Below are 12,584 nucleotides of genomic sequence, written 5' to 3'. Positions count from 1 at the left end.
ATACTGTCCCCGGTGTCGGCATGTCACCCTGTATGTTGTGATATATATGTGTGGTTGGGAGTCACTGGGGATGATGAGCCTGTTATACTGTCCCCGGTGTCGGCATGTCACCCTGTATGCTGTGATATATATGTGTGGTTGGGAGTCACTGGGGATGATGAGCCTGTTATACTGTCCCCGGTGTCGGCATGTCACCCTGTATGCTGTGATATATATGTGAGGTTGGGAGTCACTGGGGATGATGAGCCTGTGCTACTGTCCCCTGTGTCGGTATGTCACCCTGTATGCTGTGATATATACAGTATGTGTGGTTGGGAGTCACTGGGGATGATGAGCCTGTTATACTGTCCCTGGTGTCGGCATGTCACCCTGTATGCTGTGATATATACAGTATGTGTGGCTGGGAGTCACTGGGGATGATGAGCCTGTTATACTGTCCCCGGTGTCGGCATGTCACCCTGTATGCTGTGATATATACAGTATGTGTGGTTGGGAGTCACTGGGGATGATGAGCCTGTCTACTGTCCCCGGTGTCGGCATGTCACCCTGTATGCTGTGATATATACAGTATGTGTAGTTGGGAGTCACTGGGGATGATGAGCCTGTGCTACTGTCCCCGGTGTCGGCATGTCACCCTGTATGCTGTGATATATATGTGTGGCTGGGAGTCACTGGGGATGATGAGCCTGTTATACTGTCCCCGGTGTCGGCATGTCACCCTGTATGCTGTGATATATATGTGTGGTTGGGAGTCACTGGGGATGATGAGCCTGTTATACTGTCCCTGGTGTCGGCATGTCACCCTGTATGCTGTGATATATATGTGTGGTTGGGAGTCACTGGGGATGGTGAGCCTGTTATACTGTCCCCGGTGTCGGCATGTCACCCTGTATGCTGTGATATATACAGTATGTGTGGTTGGGAGTCACTGGGGATGGTGAGCCTGTGCTACTGTCCCTGGTGTCGGCATGTCACCCTGTATGCTGTGATATATATGTGTGGCTGGGAGTCACTGGGGATGATGAGCCTGTTATACTGTCCCCGGTGTCGGCATGTCACCCTGTATGCTGTGATATATATGTGTGGCTGGGAGTCACTGGGGATGATGAGCCTGTTATACTGTCCCCGGTGTCGGCATGTCACCCTGTATGCTGTGATATATACAGTATGTGTGGCTGGGAGTCACTGGGGATGATTAGCCTGTTATACTGTCCCCGGTGTCGGCATGTCACCCTGTATGCTGTGATATATACAGTATGTGTGGCTGGGAGTCACTGGGGATGATGAGCCTGTTATACTGTCCCCGGTGTCGGCATGTCACCCTGTATGCTGTGATATATACAGTATGTGTGGCTGGGAGTCACTGGGGATGATGAGCCTGTTATACTGTCCCCGGTGTCGGCATGTCACCCTGTATGCTGTGATATATATGTGTGGCTGGGAGTCACTGGGGATGATGAGCCTGTTATACTGTCCCTGGTGTCGGCATGTCACCCTGTATGCTGTGATATATACAGTATGTGTGGTTGGGAGTCACTGGGGATGATGAGCCTGTTATACTGTCCCCGGTGTCGGCATGTCACCCTGTATGCTGTGATATATACAGTATGTGAGGTTGGGAGTCACTGGGGATGGTGAGCCTGTTATACTGTCCCCGGTGTCGGCATGTCACCCTGTATGCTGTGATATATACAGTATGTGTGGTTGGGAGTCACTGGGGATGATGAGCCTGTTTTACTGTCCCTGGTGTCGGCATGTCACCCTGTATGCTGTGATATATACAGTATGTGAGGTTGGGAGTCACTGGGGATGATGAGCCTGTTATACTGTCCCCGGTGTCGGCATGTTACCCTGTATGCTGTGATATATACAGTATGTGTGGTTGGGAGTCACTGGGGATGATGAGCCTGTTATACTGTCCCTGGTGTCGGCATGTCACCCTGTATGTTGTGATATATATGTGTGGTTGGGAGTCACTGGGGATGATGAGCCTGTTATACTGTCCCCGGTGTCGGCATGTCACCCTGTATGTTGTGATATATATGTGTGGTTGGGAGTCACTGGGGATGATGAGCCTGTTATACTGTCCCCGGTGTCGGCATGTCACCCTGTATGCTGTGATATATACAGTATGTGTGGTTGGGAGTCACTGGGGATGATGAGCCTGTTATACTGTCCCCGGTGTCGGCATGTCACCCTGTATGTTGTGATATATATGTGTGGTTGGGAGTCACTGGGGATGATGAGCCTGTTATACTGTCCCTGGTGTCGGCATGTCACCCTGTATGTTGTGATATATATGTGTGGTTGGGAGTCACTGGGGATGATGAGCCTGTTATACTGTCCCCGGTGTCGGCATGTCACCCTGTATGTTGTGATATATAGGTGTGGTTGGGAGTCACTGGGGATGATGAGCCTGTTATACTGTCCCCGGTGTCGGCATGTCACCCTGTATGCTGTGATATATACAGTATGTGTGGTTGGGAGTCACTGGGGATGATGAGCCTGTTATACTGTCCCCGGTGTCGGCATGTCACCCTGTATGCTGTGATATATACAGTATGTGTGGTTGGGAGTCACTGGGGATGATGAGCCTGTTATACTGTCCCCTGTGTCGGCATGTCACCCTGTATGCTGTGATATATATGTGTGGTTGGGAGTCACTGGGGATGATGAGCCTGTTATACTGTCCCTGGTGTCGGCATGTCACCCTGTATGCTTTGATATATATGTGTGGTTGGGAGTCACTGGGGATGATGAGCCTGTTATACTGTCCCCAGTGTCGGCATGTCACCCTGTATGCTGTGATATATATGTGTGGCTGGGAGTCACTGGGGATGATGAGCCTGTTATACTGTCCCCTGTGTCGGCATGTCACCCTGTATGCTGTGATATATACAGTATGTGTGGTTGGGAGTCACTGGGGATGATGAGCCTGTTATACTGTCCCCGGTGTCGGCATGTCACCCTGTATGCTGTGATATATATGTGTGGCTGGGAGTCACTGGGGATGGTGAGCCTGTTATACTGTCCCTGGTGTCGGCATGTCACCCTGTATGCTGTGATATATATGTGTGGCTGGGAGTCACTGGGGATGGTGAGCCTGTTATACTGTCCCCGGTGTCGGCATGTCACCCTGTATGCTGTGATATATACAGTATGTGAGGTTGGGAGTCACTGGGGATGATGAGCCTGTTATACTGTCCCCGGTGTCGGCATGTCACCCTGTATGCTGTGATATATACAGTATGTGTGGTTGGGAGTCACTGGGGATGATGAGCCTGTTATACTGTCCCCGGTGTCGGCATGTCACCCTGTATGCTGTGATATATACAGTATGTGTGGTTGGGAGTCACTGGGGATGATGAGCCTGTTATACTGTCCCCGGTGTCGGCATGTCACCCTGTATGCTGTGATATATACAGTATGTGTGGCTGGGAGTCACTGGGGATGATGAGCCTGTTATACTGTCCCCGGTGTCGGCATGTCACCCTGTATGCTGTGATATATACAGTATGTGTGGTTGGGAATCACTGGGGATGGTGAGCCTGTTATACTGTCCCCGGTGTCGGCATGTCACCCTGTATGCTGTGATATATACAGTATGTGTGGCTGGGAGTCACTGGGGATGGTGAGCCTGTTATACTGTCCCTGGTGTCGGCATGTCACCCTGTATGCTGTGATATATACAGTATGTGTGGCTGGGAGTCACTGGGGATGATGAGCCTGTTATACTGTCCCTGGTGTCGGCATGGTCGGGGGTCACTGGGGCTGGTCAGTATATATGATTCTCTTTGCAGCTACAATAGGAGACCGACCCCTCCTCATATGAGAAATGCAGGTCATAGTGAGGGAGAGAAGAGCTGATAGTCTATTTAATTATTATTATCTTCTATCCTCAGGCAATGCAGAATGTGTAATAATAATGTAATAACTAGAATCCAACCAGTAGCTGCTCTGACTGAGATAAATTCCTTTCTTCTCTCTAACAGGCGGATGTGGACTGTGCTTGTGAGGACACACAGAGTAAGTAGCGACTGTCGCCCAGTTACATGTATTGTCACATATACTGCCGTGTACATAGGACATAGAAATCCTTGTAGCCATGTATAGTACTTCCGTTCATGCCTCCACCTAGACCCTCGACTTCCTCAGCCAGCTTTCTGCTTATGCTCGCTTTTACCCCGTCTGTCTGTCCCTACCCTTTACAAGCAGGGGAGTGGTTTGCTGACATCAGAATACCGATAGGGGGTCTCTGCACTCTCCACAGGTTTTGTTGTGCCTCTGAGGCTTGCGGACCCCATGAGGGATAAATGCCCATGTAATGGGCCCCATACATCAGCAATTAATTGTGACTATCCTCAGATCTGGAGATGATTGTCTCAATTAATCTTTAATGTGTGGGCTCCCCCCTTTTGGCAATCCCAATCAACAATTAATAGGGATCGCCAATCGATTGCTGAATCAAATTTTTGTTTAATAATATGGTATTATCTGCGGTTGTTTCTCCTTCATCCACTAGGTGTCACTGGAGTAACAGTGGGGATAGAAGGGAGACCACAGGGAGCAAGGGCACTTTAAATATAATTAAGTGTGGCCAACGCCTCCCCCTTCTACTCCCCACATAGGCAGTCGTAGAATGTACCCTCATGGGAGCTGGTCACACACCTGGCTTGCTCCAGGGCACAAGTTTTTTTAAAAGCTTGACATTTTTTTTATTTTTATTTACTACAACAGGCAGGCTGCCGCTGCCGGTGGGGATCCGGCCGCAGCTGCGTGCGGCTCGCGCCCGGTCCCCGGCTGCGGAGACCACCGTCTCCGGAGAGACAGCCACCACTGCACGCGGTGCGTGTCCCGTCCTCCCTCAGCCTCTACCGCCGCCGACCAGCAAGGCAGTGGTAATGTATTCCTGACCTCCCGCCTAGCGCGTGATACGCTCCCAGCAGCCCCGGCATTTCCCCAGCGTGACTGAGAGCAGCGGCGGCCATCTTTTTAGTGCGCACCGCTGCGGACACGCTGAGGGACTCCTTTTTCAGCTGAGACAGTCACGGACTCAAAAAACCAACAGTTAGCTCAAAGGCTATTAGAAGCGCTGGTGATCTGTATCTAAGATCCCTTGTTGCTATACACCTTTGCAGCCCCTTGTTAGAGGTTGTGTACCTCAAGCAGAACAAGGAAAGGTAAAGCTCATGTAGTTTGCACTAACAAGGGCTTCCAAGGGGCGCAGTTGTGTTGGCACAATAATAAACAAATAATTCCAATAAAAATATTTTTTTTTATTTTAAAAGGAAATAACAATATCCAAATATGAAGTGCACTTCAATGATAAAACAAGACAATACAAGACATACAACATATTTATTTATTTACAGTTTCTTATATAGCGCAGCAGATTCCACTGCGCTTTACAATAGTAGACAGTGATAAAACAAACTGGGTAACAACAGACTTGGAGGTAGGAGGGCCCTGCTGCAAGCTTACAATCTATAGCAACAAACAGAGGCTAATTTAATAGCTAGATATATCCGTTATGAGGCTTAAACTAATCAGGCATCCATCAATTGGTATTGATATACAGGCATCTGCAGCATGTGTGTGTGTGTGTGTGTGTGTGTGTGTATATATATATATATATATATATATATATATATATATATATATATATATATATATATATATATATATATATATATATATATATATATATATATATATATATATATATATATATATATATATATATCTCTATCTATATATATATATATATATATATATATATATATATATATATATATATATCTCTATATATATATATATCTAGAAAGGGATGGAAGGAAGCGCTATATAGTGCAGAATTACTTTGATACAAAATGAATTTATTTCAAGATAATAAAACAGAGCTGGTGATACAATGCTCGTACCATTAATTTCCACTCTGTGGGCTAAAAATACCACATGGTTTTTAGATAATAAACCCGGTCTCCCGGTCACCGTCTATCCACGTTGCTGCCTCCTGGCAGGGTCCGCTTTGTCTCGCTCGCGTACTCAGCGCTCCACGATTCAAGCGGTTCCCCTCTCCTTCTCTGCAGCGGGACTAAGACTTGGTGTGATAGTTTGGCGTCAGGTAAGACACACCCAGACGCGTTTCGCCTGTGGCTTCGTCAGTGGGCTGTCCCACCTGACGCTACCTCAGTCTTTTTCTACCTTCACAATCAATTACAGCTGTTACATTAACCCCGCTCACTCAGGACACGGCTTAATCACTCTCTGGTGACTACGGCATAAAATTAAAATGTCTTTTGACTCTAAAAGGTTTTCACACAAAATCACTTACAACATATAGACAAACAATTCAAAAGCGGTGGAAGTTTCGTTAATACTAGAGAGGTGAATCACCTAGCATTTCAGATTTTTTATATATGTACAGGAATATATACACTTGGCTTCAAGCAACCCCTTATAGGCTGCATATGACTTTTCAGATTAAGTGTCATCTACTTTTTAATTTTAATATATTGGGATGGATTAGATAAGGTTGTCAGTATTTTATTAGTGAATTATACCATCTCGCTAGTGATTTCACCGTATCCTAGGTCAGCGGGACTTTACAATTTATTCATTAGTCATACACACCGAGCAATTTTTGGGATTTTGCCCTCAGTTTCATAGTATATATCAAAAAATGTCAAAAAATACCAAATAATACAGAACTATACCATTAAGCCAGATAGCCACATTTGTGTCATTGAACTATGCTTATATGCACAATACAAACTAATACTCCACCTGCACCAGGCAGGAGTGGCTGTTACCATAAGCATAATTTTACAGGTCACAGATAACACATAATGACAAGGACGTGGAACCTGATAGTCAGTTCTTATTGTTCCAACACCCTATCAAAAAGTCTATTTGATTTAAACAGGCATAATATTTTCTTATTCTAACGGCTCTCTTATGTATTATCAATGAAGGGGGTTATCTCGCAGTTTTCATTTAATCCATTCGGGATGATGGTATCTAGAGTCAGTATCCAATGAGTCTCTCTTCGCAATAGTTGTTTATCAGGATCACCTCCTCTTTTATCAGGTAAGACTAGCTCAATGCCTTTAAACTTTAGACCGCTCGCATCCCCTCCATGGCATTGCAGAAAGTGCCGCGGTACACTATGGTTTGTGACTCTATTTTTGATGTTCCTCGTGTGTTCTAATATTCTTATTTTAAGAACCCGTTTTGTCTTACCTATATATATTTGTCCACATGGACAGGTGAGAGCATATATAACTGCTTTACAGTTACAATTAATGAAATTTTTTATTAGATGTTTTTTGCCATTTTTATCCTCAATGTGCTTGGCAGCCCTCTCCCCCAATGGGCAGACTTTACATCCCCCACAGGGGTAAAAACCAATAAGACCACCCAAAGGGCGTGCCACATTTGTTTTAATCGGTTCCAGGCAGCTCCTGGATATTACAGATTTAATATTTTTTGCCCTTCTAAAAATTAGATCGGGTTTTTCGGGTAATTCATTTTTCAATATGGGATCCAGCAAAAGGATATGCCAATTTTTCTTAATTACATTTCTAATATATTTTTCTGCATTATTGTAACCAGTAATAAAGGGACAAATCATTTTTTTATCATTTTTCTTTGTTTTATAAACCAATAAGTCAGTTCTTTGAGTCTGTTGGGCCCTTTCTTTTGATGATTCTATCAAAGAGAGTGGGTATCCTCTCTCAAGGAATCTATCTTTATAAACACCGGCTTGTTCTTCAAATTTCTGGAGCTCACTACAGTTTCTCCGAAGTCGGCAAAACTGAGAGAATGGTATATTATTTTTCCACGCAGGCAGGTGGCAGCTACTATATTCCAAGTAGCTATTTGAATCGACCGCTTTGAAATGTGTGCATGTTTCAATCTTGTTGTTATTACTACTTATGCTCAGATCTAAAAACTCCAGTTTACATTCATTGGCCACATATGTAAATTTTAAATTATAGGTGTTCACATTTATTTTATCAACAAACTCCTCAAACTCAGGTATGGTGCCATCCCAGATGACTATCACGTCATCTATATAGCGACGGAAAATGATTATACGTGGGTCGGCATGTGTTGACAGCATTTCCGATTCCCACTGTCCCATGTACAGGTTTGCGAGACTTGGCGCGCAGATGCTACCCATCGCCGTCCCGCAAACCTGTACATCCGTCTCATCCGCCTCCAATACCCTTCTAATTGCTTCAATTCCATTCATATGGGGTATCGCAGTGTATAGCGATTGTACATCAATCGAACACCATTTGTACGTATCCTTCCAATCCAATTCCTCAAGAGTTTTAAGAATATGTGTAGTATCCTGTACATAGGATTTCAATTTAGGTACATAACCCTTGATTTGACTATCTACATATTCTGAAATTCTCGACGTGTGTTATATATGTTACCAGTCCCGCATGTGTATTCGAGAAGCCGCTGATGTTGATCTAGGCGGAGAAACGCGTTTTGTTGCTGTGCCACAGTACCTGCACCCAGAGATTGCTGTAGAGATTGCCGGAAAAGCTACCCAGCAGAAAAACGGCCATTGCTAAATCTGAGGAACCGTCTCCTTCCCCCTATACATCAGGGGAGCACCTCCATTGAATTTGAGTTTGGACTGTCCTTCAAAGGAGCCCAGAGTTCCCAAAACAGCAGCTATCTCGAATACACATGCGGGACTGGTAACTGTATATATGCTGCAGATGCCTGTTTATCAATACCAATTGATGGATGCCTGATTAGTTTAAGCCTCATACCGGATATATCTAGCTATTAAATTAGCCTCTGTTTGTTTATATGTTGTATGTCTTGTTTTATCATTGAAGTGCACTTCATATTTGGATATTGTTATTTCCTTTTAAAATAAAAAAAATATTTTTATTGGAATTATTTGTTTATTATTGTGCTAACACAACTGCGCCCCTGGGAAGCCCTTGTTAGTGCAAACTACATGAGCATTACTTTTCCTTAGTCACGGACTCAAGCACAGCCGCTTTCTCCCGGTGTCCAGACCTGCATTAGCTTCCTCAAGCCCTGCATGCAGACAGTGGGGTTAGAGCTGGGTGAGACAGTTCTGGGCTGTATGTAAATTTGGGGCTATAGCGCTCTCTGGTATATACCATAGCGTAGTTGTTGGCCTCTGGCAGCTTCTCCTCCTGATACTGTCTCTCCTGTCCAGTCTCATCCTTCTGGCTTCTAACTGTACTATCCTTGGTGTGTGGGTACAGTTTATTAACCTGTTGATTGCTGCATATATATATATATATTCATATATTGTGTATAGCTTAATTACTTGTAAAATGGCAGGAGGCAGCTCAAAGAAGTGTTGCAAAAAATGTAATGCTAGACTTACACAGTCTGCTGAGGGTGGTCTGGTGTGTGAAAAATGCACCCCTAAACCCACACCTTCCACTTCCCAGCAGCCCTCCCCTGCATGGGCTTTACAGCTCTCAGAGGTGATGTCATGCCTGTCCTCTGAAATCTCAGATGCACAGGACAGAGAATCCTCTAGATCACAGCAGCGAGAATTAACCTTAGCTGTGGAGGGTTTAACCAAGGCCTTGGCCCCAGAGCCTGTGATGCACAGCCCCCAGTGTTGAAGAGACTGCTCACACAGGTCTTAAGGCCCATACACACTTGAAGATTTTCATTTCAAAAGACTTTGCCAAAATCTCTAAAAGATATATCTTTTACCAAAGTAGTGCATACACACTAAGCTACTTTCCCCAAAGAGCAAGAGATTTTCAGGAGTGCTGAAAATCTTTCATTAGAAAAGCTATTTACATAATGGGCGGGTTTGAATTCCAAGGGTGGGAGCAGAGGCCACCAATGTAAAAAAATATATATATATTAGGCGGTAACGTATACATCGCTGGCCTGTGATGTATATTCTGTACATCGCTGGCCAGGGATGTATACGTTAGTGGATCCATTGGCCACCAATGTAAAAGAAACCTGAGCCGGTAACGTATACATCGCTGGCACAGGCCAGCGATGTATACGTTACCAGCGCCACTGCCCACCCATGTTAAGAAATGAGCCGCTAATCTATACAATGTTGGCGTGTCAGCGATGTATACGTTATCGGCTCATTTCTTAACATTGGTAGGCAGTGGCACTAGTAACCTTTTACGCCAGTGATGCATACGTTAGCGGCTCATTTTTTTTACATTGGTGGGCAGCGGATCCGCTAACTTATACATCGCTGGCACAGGCCAGCGATCTATACGTTACTAGTGCCACTGTCCACCAATGTAAAAAAATATATAAGCCAGTAACGTATACATTACTGGCCTGCACCAGCGCTGTATACGTTACCAGCTTTTTTTTTTTTATATTGGTGGCCAGTGGCACTAGTAACGTATAGATCGCTGGCCTGCGCCAGTGATGTATACATTACTAGCTCTTTTTTTTTTTTTTAACATTTGTGGGCAGTGGTTTGCTGGTTAATACCAGCATAATACATAAACAACATTGGTGGCAGTGTACTCGCTTGTAATAGCTGCAGCAGCGCTTCTGCGCTTCTCCAGCAGCTTCTTCTATTGTGACTGAGGGGACGGACTGTGGGAGGCAGCGGGGGAGTGCAGTAGCGCCTAGGCTACTTGGACGGGACTCGGGAGTGCAGGTCAGAGGGAGGGAGCGGGGGAGGGTACGATTGCCGCGGCAATGTAAAATCAGCAGGACAGGGGGAGGGAGCAGGGGAATGGAGCCCGGCCCAGCAGAATGTCTTCTTTGGACCATCATCGCTCGCCGCATACACACTGAGCGATGATGGTTCCAAAAGAAGCCATGATCGCCAGGCATGCTGGTTTTACCAGCAGATTACCCACTTTGACAGCGATGATGCGGGAGCGCGCATCATCGCTAGTGGGTGATCTCTGCTCCATACACACTAGGCGATTTTCACCTGAAAATCGGCAAGTGTGTATGGGCCTTTAGACACTGACACAGACGATGATATGCCTGACCTAGAGGAAGGGGAATATACTGCCCCTGAGGTGGATGTGCAACAAGATTTGCCGCCACAACAACCGAAACCGGTTGCGCAGGGTTTAGATGACCTTATTGATATGGTCAAACTGGCATTAGATGTGGAAGAAGGGGCATCTGCCCCCAGTCGCCCCTCCCTGTTTGGTAAAAAGCCAAAACAGGCAGCTTCTTTTCCTCCTCCTTCAGAGGAGTTGGATGACCACGTGCTTCAGGCCTGGAAAAACCCTGATAAAAAAATTCCAGATTTCTCGGCGACTCCTGTCTTCTAACCCCCTAGCGGCCGCAGGCAGAAAGCTGGTGGAAACTCCACCTGTAGTTGACCCTTCGGTCACGCGTCTTTCCAAAAAGACTGTCCTCCCAGTACCGGGGGCCACCACTCTTAGGGACGCCTCAGATCGTAAGCTTGAACTTACGCTTAAATCGATTTACACTGCGGCAGGGGTAGTTCAGCGTCCGGCTCAGGTTGGATGCTGGGTCAATAAGGCCATTGGGGTTTGGGCCTCCCAGTTGGCTCATCAACTGAATTATGGAGGTGAGGTGGATGTCCTGGTGCAATTAGCAGAACATATCTCTGAGGCATCATCCTATATGGTGGAAGCCTCCAATGATGTTTGCATCTTAGGTGCTCGCATATCTGCTTTGTCCATATCGGCACGCCGATAACTCTGGCTCCGCCAGTGGCAAGCTGATGCTGAGTCCAAGCGGGCAGTAGAAGCACTCCCCTTCACGGGTGAGGTATTGTTTGGGCCCGAACTTGATAAGTGGATATCACAAGCCACTGGTGGGAAATCCACATTTCTCCTCCTTCTACTCGTAGGACCTTTCAGGGAACATCCTTTCGGCCCCAGGCAAAGTTCAGAGGTCGCTCTAGAGGAGGCGCTGCCTCTCAGGGGATGCAGTTAAAATCCCGGCGGTCGGGATCCCAGCGTTCAGAATCCCGACCGCCGAAATCCCGACCGCCGAAATCCCGACCGCCGAAATCCCGGCACATTCTCCCTCCGTGGGTGTCCACGACACCCCTGGAGGGAGAATAAATTAGTGTGCCGAGCGTAGCGAGGCACCGGGCCCGCAAGGGGGGGCGATCCACGTCCCCCCCCTTGTCGGGATTCCGGCGTCGGGATTCTGAACGCCGGGATCCCGACCGCCGGGATTCAGTACTGAATTCCCTCTCAGAGAGGCTCCAGAGGTCGTGGCAGAGGTGCTGCCCTTTTTCACCCAAGAGGCCAAGGCCTCCACCAAGCCCGCCGCATGACGGGCTTCAGGCCCACCTAGGGGATCCCAAGGTGGGAGCGCGTCTTCAAGGCTTCAAGCATGTTTGGTTGCAGTCTTGCCAGGACGCTTGGGTGCGAGATCTTGTAGTATTTGGCTACAAGATACATTTCCAAAGACCATCCCCACACCGGCTTTTCAAAACCGGTTTGCCAGTTTCAGTAGAAAAGAGGCTGCTACTAACTGCGGCCATCCAGAAGTTGGTCTCGGCAGGGGTGGTCATCCCGGTCCCAGTAGACCAAAGGACCTTGGGGTTCTACTCCAGCCTCTTTCTGGTCCCCAAGCCA

At 46.6% G+C, this 12,584-nt stretch overlaps 1 protein-coding gene across 5 annotated transcripts in view; it reads left to right on the top strand.

The window, feature by feature from the left end:
* Positions 1 to 12,584, top strand: part of RECQL4 (RecQ like helicase 4) — a 314,021-nt gene that overhangs the window by 35,180 nt on the left and 266,257 nt on the right. For all 5 annotated transcript variants that reach the window (XM_083171422.1, XM_083171418.1, XM_083171421.1 and 2 more), the window contains exon 3: positions 3,993 to 4,026. In XM_083171422.1, the coding sequence (XP_083027548.1) occupies positions 3,993 to 4,026 (34 nt within the window). The remainder of the gene's footprint in view (positions 1 to 3,992; positions 4,027 to 12,584) is intronic.

Source organism: Crinia signifera, chromosome 2 (assembly GCF_055691185.1).
Source record: "Crinia signifera chromosome 2, ASM5569118v1, whole genome shotgun sequence".
NCBI lineage: Eukaryota > Metazoa > Chordata > Amphibia > Anura > Myobatrachidae > Crinia > Crinia signifera.
Note: the sequence above shows the minus strand (reverse complement) of the source record. Positions and strands in the feature narration are given on the sequence as shown.